Genomic DNA, 22,725 nt, shown 5'->3' on the forward strand with positions numbered 1-22,725 from the left:
TTCTGACAGTGGCAGGAATAGCTACAGAATTGGTGATGGCGAGATTGTTTGTTAGAACAAGGAGGGAGAAGAAACGGGGACATCACACAAATTGTAGAAGAATAAGTCAGTTCCAAGCTTATATAAATATTTCGTAATACTACTTTTTGATCTCTTGCTTGAGAAACTGGTGTGCATGAATTAAATGTGAAACTGTTTCCTAACATAAAGCCTTTTGCTTATAGTAGAGTTAATAGACATTTAATATTGGTACTTCGTGAATTATATTCTGTCATGTTATAAAAATGACCATTTATGCCAAAACAGTCGCGTTTATTTGGTGTGTGTAACAATTGCTTCAGTATTACGCTGGCCTATTTCGTTTTATCTTTTCAGACAGTGACAAAATAGACTTAATCAGATCGAGAAACCACACCAGTCTTCGGTACTATTTGTATTACAAATACTAACAAAGAGATAGAGGGGCTGGCCAGTACTTACCTCAGCTCAGTACAGCCGATAGATACACATAAAACAGAACTGAAAATTTACATTCCTAGCTTTCGGAACAAATGTTCCTTCATCGGGGAGGAGAGAGGGGAACAGCTTTTCTAGTATTTGACTACGACATTTCATTTTTTCATATAGCAAAAGATTGACGAACTTTGACGAGGTAATAGATTCTTTCCCAGAAAGGAAAGTAGGCCATATAAAGCTGTGGCAAGATTAGAGAGAAAAAAAGCTAGGACTTAACGATTGAGAAATGTATACTGTCTTGCTTGTCTCTTGTCTTTACTCATTTTATGTATCATATATTTAATTTTATGTCACACAAAACAGCAAGTTAATAGGCAGTAAAGACTGCAAATTTTCTGAAGAGTTCTTGTTCTGCCGGTTCTGCCAGTATTAATTGCAAGATTTTTTTTTAAAGAGGGACAGGATGTCAAACTGGCCGACTGTAAGTAGGAGAGGCACCACAGGTCATTTTAATTTCCACTGCCCTGAATATAGTTCGATGGCACCCATTACAAAATATTACACGTTTGAATTCCACAGAGCGAAATACAGAGATGTGCGATGGAAGAATCCTGTGTGAAGAGGCGTGGCACTGTACTTCGCACACTTAAGATCAAATAACATGTCTTACGTTCCTTCAAACATATTTGTTTCATGTATCAGACTCTTTAGAAAGACGTGTGCTACAAAATGAAGATATTTTGAAAAGTCCAATATTTTCAAATTTCTGGCACCTACCTCAAACACTCAAGGGAGGGGGTGCGCCATTACCTAACATTGCCCCGGTTCGGAAATATCGTAGATCCGGGCCTGATGCACAGTGCAGTCTGAGTTGTAGTGGGTAGGTGGTAGTCTCCACGTGACCTGTGTTTATGTTCAGTGATTTTGCTGTTTCCTCTTTGTTTATTGCTCTCATGTTAAATGAAAACAAATCGGATTTCTGTGGCCAGGAGCCATCAAGTGAATTAAAATACATTCACATACTTATTGAAGGCTAAAACGTGTTATTAGTTTCAAATTTTATTTTGTTTCCACCTTTCTGACAGTCAAGCATTAATCACCTTGCAGAACAATGAAGTTATTTTTGTCGATTTGTTAAAGAAATTTGACTTTTATTAATCTTTTCTGCTGAGGCAGTCGATTTATTTGAAGTGAAGTGTTTAATTCCACACAATTGGCTAGTTTCAACTGCTCGCTGCATTTCAAGTTCACATTTTCATCTTTAGCACGTATGGTTATTATGCCATAATAAAGAACCAAACATGAGATAATATGGTACTGGTACTCCAAGAAAATTTACATCTGAATCTGGACATACAAATGAACATTTAAGCCAGATTATGCATTTTAGTATGGTTCACAAAATTCCCATGCTCTTGGAATATCCTCTAATGTCTTGTTTCTTTTATGACATAATGTAAGATCTTCTAATGTTTTACACGTACGAACGTGCGGGCTTCTTGCGTCATCGTAGCTGTGCAAGCGTGGTGATGCCTGTCATCTGATGCAACTGCTGAAACGATTCTATTTCTAACAGGTCACGGGAAAATATTCCAAGTGGTTGTTTGAAAAGCATTACTTTCAAGTAAAGTAAATTTCGTTTTACACAAGATGAACTCTGTGCGCAAATGTCCGATGAGTTTCTTAAATCACAGAGCGTTTCACTCCCATTCAAAAATCAAATCTTTGAGGATGACCATTTAGAATATTTTAGAGCCCAGAAGATCAGACATTTATGTCGAGTTAAAAATTTTACTGGCGCATTTGTGTGATGTATACTAAAGTGTAACACGTGCAAAAAAGAGTGACATTATGTGTGAAAGCTTAGCTTCTCTTGTAACTTATTAGAGACCAATATTATACGTAAAAGCTTTTCTTTTGTTGTAGCAACACTGTGTATATTAATTTAAACCATTACCTTTTCCTATTTGTGTGTTTGCGCTACTTAACAATGATGTTGCTATTGGCGGACTACATTACGTGTCCTATGCTTTGAATATCCGCTGTCATCGGCTGGTGAGATCGCTTGACATGAGCTATGACTGGCTTACAAAAGCGCATCGTAATCTCGATTTCAATCCTTCGGAAAGTAACAGGTGGTGTTTGATGGAATTCTAATTTATACTTTCGTAATACGAAAATATGCAGTGTACATGTTGCTGCACATCAGATATCTTTCCAAAACGTGTTTTTTTCCCCCTGAGTTTCGTTTTCTATAGTTTTGGGAAATTCTACGTCTTTGTATAAAACCACATAAGTTTTACAGTCCCGAGGAAAAGTATACTGTTCCTTAACAGAGAAAAAGGAGAGAAAGTGTATTTTTAACCAGGAAATCCTGGAAAAATCCGGGAATTTTTTTTCTTCGTCCATGTATACACCCTATACCAGCGAAGCTAGTTTGAAGGCTTGCTGCTAAGTGGCGCAGCTGTGGCTGCGTCTGCTGTTATTGCTGTTGCCACTGCTAGTGCTGCCGTAAGACACGCCCACCATGCCAGTATACTGACATCTGTGGCTTCCCTTTAAAGCTGGCACACCAGCAGCTCTGCAGTCAGTTATTTCTCTTCGCTACAGGGTTGATGTAACTTCACATTGTTGGCTTCATTCTGAATTTGCTGCACCTTAGTTTTCAATCTTGGTGTGCTCACTTGAGTTGTTATTCTCTTCTGCCATCTGTGTTGTTTGCATTTCTCTCATGTTGCCCACCTGTTACTCTCTGGTGGCTTACAGTAAATGCTCTCGGCTAGTCAGGCTACCTCTGCTGGTTCTTGAGTCATTCCATGTTATGTCTGATTCTGGTTACTATAATTGATGGTAAGGTAAAAAGGTTAGTGGTTTTCCATGGACACCAAACTCGTGCAGCTCATGGAATAGCAACAGCAATTCCAACAACAATTTCAACTTTTGTTTGATCACTTACAGATTCGGGGTTCCCAACACATCCCGGCTGTCATCACTTCCTGGGTGACGTGCCGTCCATGCATTTCCACCATTTGACTACACAAAGGATGATTGGGACACGTATTTGCAGTGGCTGAAACAGCACTTAGTTGCTTTTCGGTTTGGATGGTGCCCTCCAACAGTTGCCCTTCCTTTCTTGGGCTTCCTCGGGGACGTATTTCTTGCTAAAGAAGTTGGCTCCGTGTTCAAACCCGGTTGCACTCATGTTTGAGGAAATATGTTCATTGCTCTCCAATTATTATTCAGTATGATTCAATGTGGTTATATCAGACCTCGAGTTCCATCAATACCATAAGCACCATGGTCAGTCGTACCAATCATGGGTGATGGATTTGGAAGAGTTGAGTTGATGTTGCAATTTCACTTGTACAAACCCAGCTTGCAAAACTTCATACCCAGATTCTCTGGTCCAAGATGTGATCCAATTGGGTCCCAGTCTGGAATTTCACACTGTAGCCCTCAAACTGGACTCACTTCCTTAGACGATATTTTGAAAATCGCACACTCTACTGAGATCACAAAGGCACCAAACTAATGCCTCATGGCTTGAACCCAGGGGACAGTGGTCCAGTGATTGCCTTGGGGGCGGAATTCTCACAAGTCTGTTTCCTGCTGGCGGCATCATGATTCATCAATTTTGCAGGTCTTCATGGCCTTTGCGGAGGAGGTTGTAACACCCCATCGATTTAAGTAGTTGTGTCACATGCCATGTCCTGATTGCTTCACAGCACATCGGCGTGTGGGCTGTCCAGATCACTGGGCACACTGTACTCACTTTGGAAAAGATGGACATTTCCACATTACTGTCTGTCCTCAACTATCAGGACAGTCAGATGCGACAGCCAGCCCCCCCCCCCCCTCCCTCCCCCACCCCCTTTTGACAAGAACATGTGCATCACGGGATGGGGTATGAATTTTGGGCAGTTGTTTCTCAGGGCACTCCTTCCACAACTGCTTTGTTTATCAACCTCATGACTACAAACAAGAGTGTTCACTTCCTGTTCCTGGTGGACACAGGAACTACTGTTTCTTTAATTAACCTCTAAATGTATGCTCACTTTGGTTCCCCTGACTTAGCCCCACCTGTTCATATGTTGGTTCCTATGGTGACAGTTCAATACCTCTCCAGGGTCAATTCAGCCACCACTACTTACAAACCGGCCATATGCCTTTTAACTCTGTTTGTCGTCGATGGTCACTCAGTGAGCAACAGTTGATGCCTTTTTGCTGTTTGGATTTCCAATCATCAGTGATGAGGTTCAAGTCATCTTTGATTGACTCCACAAGCTGGGTAATTTAACTTGTCAAAATTAGTGCTTGGGCCACACCCCTGGTAATGACCAAGAAACCCAACAGCTCTCTCCGGCTGTGTGGCAATTTTAAATCAACAGTCAATCCCCAGGCACAAATGGATTCATACGAAATCCTGCATCCAGAGAATCTCTGCATAAAGCTTATTGGAGGTGAATATTTTTCTGAGATAGACCTTGTTGTTGCATATTTGCAAATCCACCTGGATGAGGAATCACAGTGCACTATAGTTGTCAACATCACCTTCGCCTTATACAAATATAGGCGCTTGCCCTTTGGGATTTCTTCAGTTCTGACGATTTTCTGGAGGTATCTGGAACAGTTAACGTTGTCCATTCCTGCTTCTACTATCTATCTTGATGACTTAATTGCCACTAGCACTATACATGAGGACCACCTGCACAACCTCCGCACTCCCTGTACTATGTTACGTTATGCAGGGCACAAGATGTCAGTTTTTTCAGGAGCAAGTGGAATACTTTGATCATTTGTTCAAAAAAGACAGGATCCACTCCCCTGACTGCAACATTTCTGACATTACTTATCTACTCTGCCCCAAAACTTACAGGAGCTGCAGAATTTTTTGGGAAAGGTGAATTATCATTTCCTTCCACAAGAGGCTCAAATTGTGCATCTCCTCAGCCAGCTGTGAAGAAGGGCATTCAGTACAGGTGGACAGCTGCCTGTGAGCATGCTTTCACACATCTGGAGTGTCATTAAGAACCTCCATGTTTACTTATTTGGAACCAAGTTCACCCTCATTATGAATCACAAGCCTCTAATAGCTCTTTCTGGGCCTCACTCTCGGCTTCTAGAGCAGACTGCATGATGACTCCAGTGCTGGGTGCTCTTCCTCATGTCTTACATTTATGACATTAAATATGAGCCCACTGCACAACACACAAATGCGGCTGTCCTTTCTCCTCTGCTTGTGGGGTGCAAACCATCATTTGACCAACAGAAAATATCCTGTTTTCATCTAGATTGCACTCCTGGGATGGGTTTCCCATTACAGCTACCTACACAGCTGCAAAGCGAGCCTGTCTTGCAGCATGTCATACACTATGTGCTCCATGGGTGGCGCACTTCTTTTTCCATGTCTGCTGATCCAGAACTTTGGGCCTGGGCTCACCTCTTCCACTGTTTGTCAGTTGTCTCTGATGATGTTCTCCTGCATAACACGGAGCGGCTACCCAGTGTGTCATCATCCCACCTAATGTGTCCCCCCAGGTTCTGCAACTACTCCATCAAGGGTGTTTGCGTATGTTGCAGATGAAAACCCTTGCAAGGTGACAAGTGTACTGGCCGGGACTAACAGAGATATGAAGACCTGTGTGCTCAGACATCCCACTTGTTCCCAGCACCAACCTGCTCCATCTCAGTCTCTTGCCCCCTGGTCCCCCCCCCCCCCCCCATCACCTCTTGGACAGCATTCATCTGGACTTAGTTGACTCCTGTGTGGCTCATTATTGTGGACACTTATTATAACTACCTATATGTCATCATTCTAACCACCCATATGTTGTCAGCATGGTGCCCACCACCACCGATGCCACTCTCAATTCTCTTGTCCAAATTCTAGACAGAGGATTCGCTGCCCCACAGTGTCAGACAGTAGACCCCAATTCGTTGCAGCTTTTGAACAGTTCTACATCTCCAGTGACATCAAGGATAGTACCAGTCCTGCCATGACCATAGCTCAGCAGAGCTCCTTCTTGGGCAGAAGCCACATTTTGTCCTCAAACCCCTGGGCCCACAGGCCACAGGGGCTTGGATCCACAACGGCAGGTGCTTTCTGCCGTGCTCAGTTACGTGAGCACACTCATATGGGGTGATCTTCATAGATGGTGGTCGTGGTGGTTGCCATCCAAGGGCGGTGCCGTACAATGGTGGACACTCTGATAAGTTTAGAGCATCAACATGCTAACCAGCTCCATCCAAGCCTACCAGCTTTACCACCGCTGCTGACACAGGTCAGTCCTGGAACACCCACCTAAGCTGTTCCCACACCCACACTTTTACAACTTCCATTCTTGGGCCTTCGCCTCCACCCTCTGAGCCATCATCACCCACACCATCATTAACTATGCCGCTGGACCCTTGCATGTAACCAGGCACCCCAGCTTTTCCTTTCTGCCTGCGGGCTTCTATGCCAGGCCTCAACTTGAGTCACCTATTGGCCTCCAACAGCTTTGTGCAGGTCACTTCTGGCCCTATGTGCCCATTTCAAGGGGAAGGAATTTGGTATCTCAGCCCAGTGAGTTTGAAGGACTTCTGGACATTGATTACAACTGCTAGGCAACATGGTTGCACCTGTGGGTAATGCGTTTGCCACTGTGAGTGCAGCTGCAACACACACACACACACACTCACACACACACACACACACACACACACACACACACACCGGGCCAGCCTATTTGCACCCAGGGCTTCCCTTTAAAGCTGGCAGCACAGCAGCTCCACAATCAGTTGTGCATCTCTGTGCCACAGTACTGGTCTCACTACTCATTGTTGTCTTGGCTCTGAATTCGCTATGCCTTAACATTCAATCTTTGTTCGCTCACTGGACTTGTTATTATGTTGTACTGTCTCCATTGCCTATCTTCCTCTTGTGTTGTCCACCTGTTACTGTATCCTGCCACTTTTCCTAAGGAGAAATGTTTCCCTACCTTCTTAAAATTTCTCGTAACACCTATATTCATTGGTGCTGTCACCTAAACCCTCATCTTTGTTAACTGATCTGCAAAGTTTGGATCTATTTGTTGCTAAGTAGTCTATTGCCTTCATGATTCAGTTTTTTGTCTGTTTGAAGTAATTTTTACATCTGTAATCCTGCCTAACCTCCATCCATGCTGTTGCTCAGCCACACAGCTCCACACATTTTCCTCATTACCTCCACTCACCGAGTTGGAGCTCCCTTACAAAGATAGTGGTCTGAAATTTCAGTCAGTACTTTGCTGTTTTACATGCTTTTCTGTTGCCAAATCTCCTCTTTTCACTGCATAGTGATCTTTCCTTCTGTAGATATGTTTGTACCATCTTGAATTTTCCATTAGTTTACATAAGATTCAGTAATATGAAAAGTTTCTTGAGGAAGAGGGGGATGTGCTGAATGAACATAATGTAAATTTATCCTAATTAAGATGGGAAGTAGGTATCAGATGCAGGTGCATTCAAAAGGAGGTCTAGAATGATTTGATTATGAAACAAGAATATAGTTTGGAATTGATATGTGTGTGCTGTGAAATGTTGCTTTATATCACCAGTATTATTAACTTCTTAATGAAATTTGTTTTCTTTTATATTTTCATTGTAAGTTTTGTGGGCAGTGATTAACTCGGTAAATTGAGTTGGTCATGTAACCATATGCTTTATAAATATTTGTCAGTGTATAAATAATGTCTCTTTTTTTAATTTGTTTTACATAACCATCTTCTACATGGTCTGGTATTGCCTCACCTTCAGCTTCAAAGATTTACCCTGAATACCTGGTGAAAAATTCAGACAATTGTGAAATCAGATTCAGATTCTTGGTAAAACTTTTGTTATGTTCAAGCTTCAGTATTGGGTTAATAAGTGTTCCATACATGTCTTACAGTTATTATATTTTTTTTATCTTTGTGCACAGCTTATAGAGTCATGTGCTCAGATAGCAGGAGCTTGTCTGGAGCAAACAACTTGGCTACGTCGCAACATGGCTGTCAAAGAAGAGGAGCTGGAAAGTATGCCTGATGGAAAGGAAAAGGATTCCTCTGGTAAGTTAGTTTTGATCAGCACTGTTTTCCATAATACTTTTGGTACTTCCAAGCTTGAGTGGGGATCTTTCTCGTTCCACCATGAAAATTTTGTTTTATGGAATTTCATTTCTGAAACCTTTGTGGCTGTCTTCATTGTATATGGATACATTGTATGTGTATTAGGATGCAGAAGGTATGGATTTGTGACAGACTTCAAACATAGTCAGTAATTGTGGAAAGGCTGTCATAATTTACTTTAATTTTCAGTGTATAAAACGCATGCGGCAACATGATGACTGCACAGTTTAAAAAAATCTTGTTGCCTGTTATTTCGGAAACTACAAATCCTGGGTGTATACATTCTGGGACAACCAGGAAAAATCCAGGACTTTTTTCATCCAGGAGAAAATCGGGAAAAACACAGGAATTTTAAAGAATTCTGGGAGTTTTTCATTGTTTAAGTCTTCAGTTAAATTTTAGTAGTTTTGACTGGTAAGCGCTCATAATCTGATAAAGAATTCCACTTTAGCCTGTCATGGCAATATAATACTGCAGCAATAAAACATAAATGAGGAAAAAAAATAAAACTTAATTTGCGAAGAGAAGCGTCATTTACAGCAACAAAACACAGCTCACACACAAGCACCTGCCAACAGCAAAATGTGTCGAAGGCTTTTGGATGAATACTGCAATAATTTACAACAACAAACTACTTCCGATGGGCATGATGTCATAACGGTTTGCTATTTCCTCTTGGTTTACAGCTCTCAAAAACAAGACGGATTTCTGTGGCTGGGAGCTATAAAGTGAATTAAAATATTAACATAATTATGGAAGGCTAAAATATGTTATTAGTCTCAGTTTTCTGATTTTTATTATTTCCAGGTTTTTGGCAGTCAGGTATTAATTGCCTTGCAGAACAATTAAGTTATTTTTGTTGATTTGCTAAACAAAATTGTCTTTAACTAACCTTTTCCACAGAGGCTGTCAATTTATTTGAAACACTATTGGCTGGTGTAAAATGTTTGCGGAATTTCAAGTGCACATTGTTATCTTTTGCGAGGTATTGCATTATGCCATAGAACTAAACATGAGACAATATAGTACTGGTAATAGAAGAAAATACGCATTCCAAAAACCACACTGAAAAGTTTAATATCAGCTTGGGACCTACTTCTTTGTGCATCTGGACATACGAATGTGTTCTTTAAACCGAATTATGGATTTTAGTATGGTTTACGAAATTCCGATGCTCTTGGATTATCCTCTGATGTCCTGTTTTGTTTATGACGTAATGTAAGATCTATTAATGTCATTACATATGAACATATGGGCTACCTACGTTATCATGGCTTTGCAGGCACGGTAAGAAGTTTTCTGGTGCTCTCTGACAACTGCTGAAACGAAATCTTAACAGGTCACTGGAAAATATTGCAATTGGTCGTTTGAAAAGCATTACTTTCAAAGTACATTTAATTTTATGCAATATGAGTTATGTTCGTGTGTGAACGTGCTTTGAATTTTTTAAATCACAGAGCTTTTAATTTAAAGATTAACACCTTGAGGGCCGTCCACTTACAAGAATTTTGAGCCCAGAAGACTAGACATTTACATCATTACTTAAAATTTTACTGACACATTTGTGTGATATATCGAAGTGTAACACCTTCAAAACAGACAAATATTATGTGTGAAACCTTAGCTTTTCTTGTAGCTATTCTATGTACATTATTTTAAACCATTAACTTTTCCTTGTGTGTTCATGCTGCTTAACAGTGATGTTGCTACAAGCTGACTACATCACGTGTCCTATGATCTGAATCACTACTTTTACATGTGACACATCTTCCAAAAGACAAAAACTGAGTTTCAGAAACCATTTTTTACTGTCGTTTTGACAAGTTAAGGTCAGAAGCAGATTTGCTAGCCCAGTCAACTACGGTGCCTGGAAAACAGCAGATGTAGTACATGACTTAGTCAACACAATCGCTATTTCTCTTCAGTTAGACGAGGTGTAAACAGCTTCAGCCTAATATTTCAGCTTATCCTTCACTGTACAAAAAGTCACTCCGTTCATATTAGCTGAAATTTTTAAAAACGAGACAAAACGCTGACTGCATTTACATGGCAGTGAAAATCGATTGCGGAACTGGAAAACAGGCAAACAGAAGCGGATTTCCAGAATCGAATTTGAAGTGATTAAATGACTACCCAGGAGTGGTATTGGGAGATAGATTTACGAAATCACGTTTTGGGAGCCCCATGTAAACGCAATGAATATCTGCTATCATCGGCTGGTGAGGTCACGTGACATGAGATGTGATTGGCTTACAAAAGCACATGATGATCTCGATTTCAGTGCTTCAGAAACTAACGTTCTGTGTTTGGTGGAAATCGACCATGTACAGGGGGTACATAAAGTGCGGGAACACTTTCAATTATTTATTGCACAAGAACTAAGTACTAACCCCCCCAAAACATATGATATGCGAACCATGAGTGACCTGGCAGATGTCAATATGGTAATCGAATTCTTGCCATACCCCTCCCAGCATGGCATCATAGACTGTGGCAGTCACTTCCCGTATTCTCGCCTGGAGCTCTGCTACATCACATGCTAGAGGCAGTACATACACCAGATCTGTCATGTTTCCCCGCAGAAAAAGTCACTAGGAGTGAGATCTGGTGATCAGGGTGGCCGTTTCATGAAGCAGCTGTGCCCTTCTGTAGCATGCCTGATCCATTGATAAGGCAGCTCCGTGTTCAGGTACCCACGAACTTACGAAACTACGCTGTGGTGGTATACACGAAAACAAACTCTCAGTATTTCTCTTCAAAATGACACGTGTGATATCTGTACAAAGTTTGGTTCTTGGACAATAAATAATTGAAAGTATTCCTGGACTTTAAGTACACCCTGTACTTTCGTAATATGAAAATATGCAGCATACATGTTGCTGCAAATCAAAGATCTTTCCAAAATGCATTTTTTTGTATAGTTTAAAGTGGCAGGAGGCTCTGTGCTGGTATATAAAAGCTTAACCATTTAACCCTTTAACTGCCCTGGACGAGTTAACGCGCGCCTTTGTACCTGTCCCTGTGTGCTCTGAACGTGTTTACACGCGCCACCAGTCTTTCTGCCTGGTAGTCTGAACATGTGTACGCGTAGACACATTCAGAGTACCAGGCCAGGTAGGACGACTTATGGCACGCGTAAACACGTTCAGAGCATACAAGGACAGGTACAGAGGCACATGCGTTAAATCTTCCAGAGCAGTTAAAGGGTTAAAGGACTGATAAGTTCTGTGATCCCGAGGGAAAGTATACTGTCACTTGACACAGAAAAAGTGTATTTTTACCCAGGAGAAAGTTTATCTTTTTACCGGGAAATCCGGGAAAAACCCGGGAATTTTTTTTCCTTGTCCACGTATTCACCCTGAAATCCTAACTGTTCCCTCCATGCACATTTATGAAATTATAATTTTCCTGCACAGCAGGCAAATTATACTTGAGGGGAGTCATTTTGCTACCCACCTGCCAATTGACATCATATGCACGGACTCCACAGTATATAGGGATGACAATATATAACAAGTTAATTGACAAAAGTACGTTTAATATGAAACCAGAGGTTCTAAAAACAAGGTTACATTTGATTCTTTGGGGGAAATGCTATTATTCAGTATTAGAATTCATAGAGGATGAAATGATAATTAGAGCAAGGGGTATATTAATAATTTTTACTTATGGACCGTCTGACAGCAACTGAATAAAACACAATTTAAGTGCCATGTCAGACGGTCCATAAGTAAAAATTATTAATATACCGTAATATTTCACGCAACTGAGGAAGACAGGACTATAAAAGTTGAAGAGAGCAAGGGGTAATTAAGTGTTGGGTTTTATTGTATGTATATATAACAAAATTATATTATTATTATTATTATTATTATTGTTGTTATTATTATGCTGTTTGTTAACATCAGCTGTTCTAAGTTTATGGTGAAATTTTACAAAAAATTTGATATGTCTCCTGTGCCTGAATCAAATGATTTGGATTATGTACACTATGTGATTAAAAGTATCCAGACACCCCCAAAAAACATACGTTTTTCATATTAGGTGCATTATGCTGCCACCTACTGCCAGGCACTCCATATCGGCGACCTCAGTAATCGTTAGACTTCATGAGAGAGCAGAATGGGGTGCACTGCGGAACTCACGGACTTCGAATGTGGTCAGGTTATTCGGTGTCACTTGTGTCATACGTTGGTACGTGAGATTTCAACACTCCCTAAACATCCCCAGGTCCACTGTTTCCAGTGTGATAGTGAAGTGGCAACGTGAAGGGTCACTTACAGCACGAAAGCGTACAGGCCGACCTCGTCTTTTGACTGATAGAAACTGCCGACAGTTGAAGAGAGTTGTAATGTGTAATAGGCAGACATCTATCCAGACCATCACACAGGAATTGCAGTTATGCAGGAGGTGAGAAAACTTGGATTTCATGGTCAAGCAACTGATCATAAGCCACGCATCTTGCCGGTAAATGCCAAACTATGCCTCGCTTGGTATAAGGAGTGTAAACATTGGATGATTGAACAGTGGAAAAACATTATGTGGAGTGACGAATCATGGTACACACTGTGGTGAGCTGATGGCCAGGTGTGGGTATGGCGAATGCCCCGTGAACATCATCTGCCAGGATGTGTAATGCCGAGAGTAAAATTCAGAAGCAGTGATATTATGGTGTGGTTGTGTTTTTCATGGAGGGGGCCTGCATCCCTTGTTGTTGTGTGTGGCACTATCACAGCACAGGGCTACATTGATGTTTTAAGTACCTTCTTACTTCCCACTGTTGAAGACAATTCTGGGACGGCAATTAGACGATTCAACACGATCGAGCTCCTGTTCACAATGCACGGCCTGTGGCAGAGTGGTTACCATGCAATAACATCCCTGCAATGGACTGGCCTACGCAGTGTCCTGACCTGAATCCTATAGAACACCTTTGGGATGTTTTGGAACGCCGACTTCATGCCAGGCCTCACCAACCGATATTGATACCTCTCCTCAGTGCAGCACTCCATGAAGAATGGGCTGCCATTCCCCAGGAAACATTCCAGCACCTGAATGAGCACCTACAAGAGTGGAAGCTGCCATTAAGGCTAAGGGTGGGCCAACACCACATTGAATTCCACCATTATCGATGGAGGGCACCATGAACTTTGTAAGTCATTTTCAGCCAGCTGTCCAGATACTTTTGATCACATAGTGTACATTGTGAGAGTATATACCACAAAATCCACAATTCACAATCATTCCATATAGAGAACATGTTTGCAGATTACTGTCTGTATGTGGTGATTCATTATATTGATCAATAATCTTTCTTGTAAGCCAAGAAATTACTTTTTAATACAAATGACTTCCCAGTGTATTATTACTTAATATATATTTTGTGTCGATATGAGATAGCAGCTCTGTAATCACACGAACTTGATGCTACCAGTATAACAACCTGGAGATTGCAGTGCCAGATTCCAAGCCTTCAAATCTGAAACTCGGCACTCTGCCACAATATGTTATGGTTTCCACAGCCGAAATATGTTGCTCTAATATAGTTATACTGCTGGATAGACTGCATAGCCATACTTACACTAACTTTAAGTCACTTTATTTTAAATGTTCATCTTGTGTGAACACTCACAAACAGTCAACACAAAAGTATTAGAGAGTTATTCTGATAGCCAAACAGAGTGAACAAGAACAGAGTTGCATTCTCCAGGAACATGAATCATATCTGATATTATCTTGACACCAGTAGTATAAGTGTGCAACATTATCTGTTGTTGCAAGTTCGATGTGTCAGCTCCATCATCCACAAAATACAATTTTACTTCTGTGATTCCTGTGTGTTGTGTTTGTCAGTGACTCTGTCGCCTGGAGCCCTGCTACATATTCTCTGTCATTTCCGCAGATGTATGTTACTAGAACCAGAAGCACATGAGTAAGATCCATGTAAGCTAAATTGTAATAATGTTGATGCAGCTAAGACTGAAATAGATATCATCTGCTTCTGCATGACTTAATGTCCCAGGTACTAATAAGATTTGCAGTACTGAGCTAACAGCTAATTCATCTCTCCCTGAAAATTGCTGTTTACTGAACCTGTCTTTCCTTCATTAGGAGCTCCAATGTATGGGAAGATAAACATTTTTATTGCAGGTAATAATCTTTGTGGGTAGTAGTATTTGTTGCTGAAGCTGCATTCTTAAGTTTGAGTTGGGGAGGGGAGGGTGCTTGATCTGAGTGACACAGGCTAAGCATCCATTGATACAGTACAAACCTGTCTGTAGAAACCTATTTTAAAATACAGTGGAAAATTACCTTCATTAAAGCCTGTAATGATAGTAAGTCACCTCAGGTCTCAACAAATGTTTAATACTCATTATTCATAATTCTCAAACTCAAATAATGGTTGCTATTTAATATTGTAATAAATTTTAATGATGTCACAGCATCAGTTACTGGACTCTGCAAGTATTATGCTGCATTATGATGTAATATATGTGATTCAGAAATTTAAACGTACATTCTCTGACCTATTCCTTCTTTATATTTACAGTATCAACATCAGCAGCACAGTACAGTATTCAGGCACAGGCTGTGCTTGCAGAATTATTGGCTCCTCTTCTTGATGTCAGCTATGGCAGCCAAGAAAAAGAGAGAGTGGTTACGCTTCTTACAACTGTTATGTATAACATAACACCTTATCTCAAAAACCACTCGTGAGTACAGCTGTTCATTTTTGTTCTACTTAACATTTCGTATAGATTGTGTTTTTATTATGGATGTGCTGCAGAAGGATTCAAGAAAATAGTTGGCTCTTACTAGCTTCTTTTGATACTTTTAATTGTTTGAAAAAAGATTTACAAAGTTAATAAAGTCTCATGTTGCTCTCTGTGCCAGTTCAGTGTGAAATGCCATGAAATTCTTGCTCTTGCATAGTTTTCAGATCTAAAATGTTTAGTTGTCCTGTCTCTCCATGAACCTTCTAAGAGATCTCTAGTTGTATCTGTTTTATCACACTTTTGACACAACCACAGAAGGAGATTTTACGTGTTACAAGCCTCAACTGTGTATAGTGTGCTGAGTGAAACACTGTGAGAGGAGAATGAGGAGAACACTGATAATGATTACTGTCAAGAACACACGCATTTATTGGTGAATACTCGACTTTACAAATTGGCTTAGGCACCAGATCCTGAAGTTCAACTACTATTCCAGAAGCCAAGGCTGGATAGTAAACAGTTCTTGTCCCTCTAGAATGTTCACGAAGACAGGCTGGCATGTACTCAATAGAAGCAGATGCAGTGCGAAGTACACAAGTAGAAAGATGGGTTCTCATTATTGAGCTGACTTGGAACTGCCCTCTCTGCTACAGTGCTGGTGCGTATCACTTCTCTGGCTATGTCACCACTGTGACTTCTTGGTGCACAGCAATTGCTGGACTATATGCTGTCCCCAGAGTGGGTTGTCGACCTGTCAATGCCTGGTGGTGTGTGCTGTGCTTACAACACCACACTTGTTTCCCCCAAATCCCCTGGCCATGGTCGCATATGGTTGTGGTGCAAACCGACAGTGAGATGGAGGTTTGGATGTAGGGGTGGCAGATAGGACGGGAACAGAACTGAAATCGGCGACAGGCTGCCGTCCGTGCCCAAGCATCTGCCCTGAGCCCTCACGAGAACACCTCGTAAATTGCAGCGAGGACACCTTCCTACATCCAGGGCATAGTCTTGTACGCTGCAGGACCCCTCTTGAAGAGGAAGACGGCAGGGCAAAGATGGACGCCCTCAGTGACATGGACTGTTGTGATGATGGCATCAGGGATGAGGGCGCATCCATCTCTATGGGAAGTGCCTCATGCTGAGATGCCATCTGGTCCACAGTGAACTGCTGTGACCCTGGTTGTTGGCTGCATGCCAAGCAGTTGCCCTGTAAAGGAAGAAACAACATGTTGTGCCCAAGGACGCACGTAACAATCCCCTGTTGCCATCGCTGTCCGGGCTTGAAGGTCTTGAGTATTGTGTCCTGGATCTGAAAATGAGAATCTTTATATTGATGGGTACTCCTCGTTAGTGGGTGCAGCATATGAAGCATTATCAGACACTATAGTCCGGTTCACGAACAATGGCGGTTCGTGCATGTTGACTCATGGACAGGGATGGCATTGTTGACAATTCAGAGCGATAGTAGCGGTAACATGTGCATGTGCTTTCCGCTTGAAGAAAGCGTATATCCTGCAAATTCTTTTTTTCGCTTACTTTTGCAGAATTTGTCACACACCATCACTATCAGCAATGACAACTCGCATCAAATGGAATCAAAATTCACTAAGCAACTCACTGTTATCATGTTTAATGCTCGCATTAGCTACGCCATTCACAGTGGAGCACTCAGAACATACCAAATACTTGTTGGCTGTCAGAGCATACGTGACATTTGAGCCCCGAACAAGTTTAAACTCGACATCCATCGTTCATGACTCCATGTATAACACTTCTGGCAAGCCCCAAGCCATCAATGCAAAAAATTGAAGTAAGTGTAACGGTTGTACTGGCCTGCATTGTAGAGTTAATCAGAACCATAAAGGGAAAACAACTGAAGGCATCCGCTACAATAAGCCATCATGTGTTCCAGAAAGGTCGAGCAAAATCAATGTGGATGCATTTCCATGGACTGCTGGGGCATGACCAGTTAGAAAAGCATTGAGAGTGAGCTGCCTGTTGCTCCATGCAAGCGACATAGCGTGATGTCCTGTCTTCAATCTGGGTATCCATCCCTGGGCAAAAACAGTGGCATCGACCAAGCTGCTTTGTCTTCATAGTACCCCAATGTCCCTGATGCAATAAACTTAAAACATCCTGCTGAAGCATGCAAGGGATGATGACTCAGGCCTGGTCATTCTCAGTGTGCATCAGCAAAACACCATGTTGTACTGACAAGGCTTGACGGATAGTGAAGTATCAACAAACTTCTGGCCAAACAATGTCTTTCACTCTCTGTGGCCACCCTGCATGCTTGTAATTCAGCACAATGCTTAAATCGGCATCCACAGCTGTCTCCTGTGCTATGCATTGAAGGTCCGTGGGAAAATTGTTAACCGTGGAAGTGTCCAGAGCACTTATCTGACAACATAATGCTTTGGAGGAGTCAAACTGATCAACCTTGTCCAGTGATAACCTTGACAAAACAGTGGCATTGGAATATTGAGCCCTAGGTTGGTGTGATTTAACAGCAGTACAGCCCACTGTTGCAAATTCTGTGCCGTTTGTGGCGGAACAAGCTTCCTTAGGTAGAAGAGTGAAGTGAGTGGCTTTTGATCCGTGACCAAGTAGAACTTCCTTCCTCAGAGGTAATGATGAAACTTGGTTACACCACAAATGATGCCCAATGCTTCATTTTTCAATTTTACTGTAATTTGCCTGAGTTTTAGTCAGTTGGAGGCAAATGCTGTTAGACAATCCAGTGATCCAACACAACGCCTAGGCCAATAGAAGAAGTGTGAACTGCTAAAACCACTGATTTTGTTGGATAAAAATGTATGAGGCACATGTTACTAAATAGTGCCTGTTTCAGTTGATCAAAAGCCAACTGGCGTGCCTTGATCCATGCAAACGGAACATCCTTACACCGTAACTTGTGAAGCGGAGCTGCAATCTGAAAGGTGCGAGGAATGAATTTGAAGTAGTACTTCAGTTTGTCTAACACTGCGTGCTGTTCATTTAGTTTTTTGGGAGCCGGAAAAATCTTTGATGGCTCGCAAATGAATCTGGGTGGGGTGAATACCCTGCACATTAATGGCATGTCCCAGATATTTTATTTCCGTCTGGAAAAAAGAGCACCTGCCAATAACAGTAATTGAAAAAGGCACTCTAAATTATCTAAATCTTTCTTTGCAGAATTTCCAGATATGACACTGTCATCCTGGTAATTTGAGCAAAAAGGCACCTTGCCAGTCACTTGTTATAAGAAGTGTTGAAGGATCGCCAGTGCTGAGGCACCACCAAAGGGCAGACATTGAAATTAAAATAAGCTGAGATGAGTGGTAATAACCAAAAATTTCTTTGAGTAGTCATCCACAGGCAATTGGAGATAAGCATAGCCAAGTCTATCTTGGAAAAATAACGACCCTTGCCTAGTCTGTCCACTAGTTCCTCTGACCGAGGGCCAAATGGTAAGTGTCTTATCACGGTCTGAGAGTTCACAGTCGACTTAAAATCAGCACACAGTCAAAGACGACATCCATAGGGTTTGTGAAGGATGACTAATGGGGAAGACCACTGACTTGCACTGAATTGCTAGATGACCTCATCAACTTGCCATTGTTGTAATCATTCAGTGACATGTTCCGTAAATGGCAATGGGCACTTGTCTAGTTCGTCAAAACTTCGGTTCTGCATTGTCTTTGAATGACACGTGACAATTGCTAAAAAGTTCACTAAATTTCTCACACACAGCTTGAAGCTTTCCTGTACACACGTGTTGAAATTTCAAACACTGACTTTTGGATTGACAGTGCGAAAATGTCAAAAAAATTCTGTAAAGATTTGGCAAAAAGCACTGTGAATACAACTGTCTTCGTTACAACTTGAAAAGTAGCTGGTGTACTGAAAGTTCCTAAAACTGGAATTTCCTGTCCGTTACCAGCTGACAGCACATGTTTAACTGGACTCAGTACTGGTGATCCTAATTGTTCATAAGTAGGTTTGTTCAGCAGGTAAAAGAAGCACCATTGTCCAGTTGCAATTTGCCATCATTCATAGTAACAAACACCTTGCCCCGACTATGTTCCACATCTAAGAGATAACTATCGCTTCCTGCCTGTGTCCGTGAGCCACTACAGTGTGTGACAGATAAAGTGGGCAAAGATTTAGTAGTGGACTTGTGTTTGCATTGGCGTGACTTGTTTGGCACATGAAACCCACCTGACTAGTGTTCACTAAGTTTTGTACTTGGGTGACCTTTTACGACATTTACTACAGCCACAGGGTCGCACTGTTTCGTGGGTGACTGCCATGACATCATTAATGATTTGAACTGGTTTAGTAGCATGTGGCTTGGGAATTTGCTGTCCATGCAGCTTTTCCTTGCGCACTGACTGAACATAACATTTTGTGTTGCAAAAGTAACAAATACTGTTGTGACTTCGGCACTGAGCACACTTACGACGACTAAAGTACTTTGGGCAAGACTTTGCTATGTTTTTTGTGTCTACTGGCGTTCTGCCGGCCCGGCTTGGCATCATTTATTTATTTATTGTTCCGTGGGACCAAATTAAGGAGAAGTCTCCATGGTCATGGAACGAGTCAATACATGAAATTATAACACGATATTAGAAACAGATAAAATGAAATATAAAAAAACATATTCAGGTGACAAGTCGTAAGTTTAAATGAAGAAAATCAACAATGTAACACTGGAATTTGCTTAATTTTTTAGCTCTTCCAGGAGCTCCTCGACAGAATAGAAGGAGTGAGCCATGAGGAAACTCTTCAGTTTAGACTTAAAAGAGTTTGTGCTACTGCTAAGATTTTTGAGTTCTTGTGGTAGCTTATTGAAAATGGATGCAGCAGAATACTGCACTCCTTTCTGCACAAGAGTCAAGGAAGTGCATTCTACATGCAGATTTGATTTCTGCCTAGTATTAACTGAGTGAAAGCTGCTAACTCTTGGGAATAGGCTAATATTGCTAACAACAAACAACATTAAAGAAAATATATACTGTGAGGGCAATGTCAGAATTCCCAGATTTTTGAATAGGGGTCGACAAGAGGTTCTCGAACTTACACCACATATAGCTCGAACAGCCCGTTTTTGAGCCAAAAATACCCTTTTTGAATCAGAAAAATTACCCCAAAAAATAATACCATACGACATAAGCGTATGAAAATATATGAAGTAGACTACTTTTCGTGTTGAAGTGTCACTTATTTCAGATACTGTTCTAATAGTAAATAAAGCAGCATTTAGCTTCTGAACAAGATCCTGGACATGGGCTTTCCACAACAGCTTACCATCTATCCGAACGCCCAGGAACTTGAACTGTTCCGTCTCGCTTATAATATGCCTATTCTGTCTGATCAAAATATCGGTTCTTGTTGAATTGTGAGTTAGAAACTGTAAAAACTGAGTCTTACTGTGATTTAGCATCAAATTATTTTCCACAAGCCACAAACTTATTTCATGAGCTACATTATTTGTTACTGTTTCAATATTACACACAAGATCCTTCACTATCAAGCTTGTGTCATCAGCAAACAGAAATATTTTTGAAGCACCTGTAATACTAAAAGGCATATCATTTATATAAATAAGAAACAGCAGTGGCCCCAGCACCGATCCTTGGGGAACGCCCCACTTAACAGTGCCCCATTGGGACTGAACATCACTACCACTCTCAATATTGCGGAAAATTACCCTCTGCTTTCTGTTCTTAAAGTAAGAGGCGAACCAATTGTAAGCTACTCCCCTTACTCCATAATGGTTCAACTTCTGCAGTAATATTTTGTGGTCAACACAGTCAAAAGCCTTCGTTAAATCAAAGAAAACACCTAGCGTTCGCAACCTTTTATTTAATCCGTCCAAAACCTCACAGAGAAAAGAGAATATAGCATTTTCAGTTGTTAAACCATTTCTAAAACCAAACTAAACATTTGACAGCAAATTATGTGAATTTAAATGCTCCAGTAACCTTGTATATACAACCTTCTCGATAACTTTAGCAAACACCGATGGCATAGAAATAGGTCTAAAATTGTCAACATTATCAATGCCTCCCTTTTTATAGAGTGGCTTCACTACCGAGTACTTTAATCGGTCAGGAAACCGACCACTCCTAAAGGAAAAGTTACAGATATGGCTGAAAACTGGGCTAACATACATAGAACAATACTTCAGTATTCTGCTAGATACCCCATCATATCCATGAGAGTTCTTGGTCTTTAGTGATTTAATTATTCACTCAATCTCCCTCTTGTCAGTATCATGGAGGAGCATTTCAGGTAACAGTCTCAGAACACTTTTTCCTAAGAGCGCTATATGATTCCCTGTTGGGACTAGGTTTCTATTTAGTTCACCTGCTATATTCAGAAATTGATTATTAAATACTGTACATATATGCGACTCATCAGTAACACGGACATTCCCACTATGCACTGATTCTATATCCTCGACCTGTCTCTGCAGACCAGCAACTTCCTTTACGACTGACCATATGGTTTTAATTTTATCCTGAGACTTAGCTATTCTACCTGCACACCACATACTTTTTGCCTTCCTAATAACATTTTTAAGCACCTTACAATACTGCTTGTAATGGGCTGCTGCATTTAGATTTTGACTGTTTCTAACGTTTTGATATAATTGCCACTTTGTTCTACAAGATATTCTTATCCTTCTAGTCAGCCACCCAGGCTGCCTGTTTGTGCTAGTACCCTGTTTTAAACGTTCTAACGGAAAGCAACTTTTAAAGAGCATGATAAAAGTCTTGAGAAAAGCATTATATTTATCGTCTACTGTATCAGCGCTATAAACATCTTGCCACTCTTGTTCCTTTATAAGGTTTACTAAGGTCTCTACAGCAACTGGATCAGCTTTCCTGAACAGCTGATGACTATATTTAACACATGTTGCAGCACAAAAATCTGTGCATCATGATCTGAAAGGCCATTCACCCATTCACCTTTTTGCTAACAGAATGCCCTTCTAGTAATGAGGAATGAACAAAAATATTGTCTATGGTTGTTCTACTGTTCCCTTGCACTCTCATTGGAAAGAATGCGGTTTGCATATGATTATATGAATTAAAGAGGTCTACCAGCATCCTCTTCCTTGCACAATCACTTATACAATTAATATTGAAGTCACCACATATAACTATCTCTGTATGTGATGTCACATGCTGTGTCACACGGGCCGGGCAGGCATGGGACAGTTTACGTTCTACAGCACTACTAACACTGTCAATATGCAGTTCATTAATATTTGACATTTGCATCTCGCACTTAGCTAAATCATAAGTGTCCTGAGCCTCAATTAATTATAATACTGTATCTAAAGAAGGGTCAGGTTGTTTCGAAATAGCCGGCCGGAGTGGCCGAGTGGTTCTAGGCGCTTCAGTCTGGAACCGTGGACTGCTACGGTTGCAGGTTCG

At 41.1% G+C, this 22,725-nt stretch overlaps 1 protein-coding gene across 1 annotated transcript in view; it reads left to right on the forward strand.

Annotated features, from left to right (window-relative positions):
- Positions 1-22,725, forward strand: part of LOC124803706 (protein dopey-1 homolog) — a 370,000-nt gene that overhangs the window by 250,125 nt on the left and 97,150 nt on the right. Inside the window, exons 25-26 of the mRNA XM_047264693.1 lie at positions 8,396-8,522; positions 15,133-15,295. Of these exons, the coding sequence (XP_047120649.1) occupies positions 8,396-8,522; positions 15,133-15,295 (290 nt within the window). The remainder of the gene's footprint in view (positions 1-8,395; positions 8,523-15,132; positions 15,296-22,725) is intronic.

This window comes from Schistocerca piceifrons, chromosome 1, assembly GCF_021461385.2.
Source record: "Schistocerca piceifrons isolate TAMUIC-IGC-003096 chromosome 1, iqSchPice1.1, whole genome shotgun sequence".
Classification (NCBI taxonomy): Eukaryota; Metazoa; Arthropoda; class Insecta; order Orthoptera; family Acrididae; genus Schistocerca; species Schistocerca piceifrons.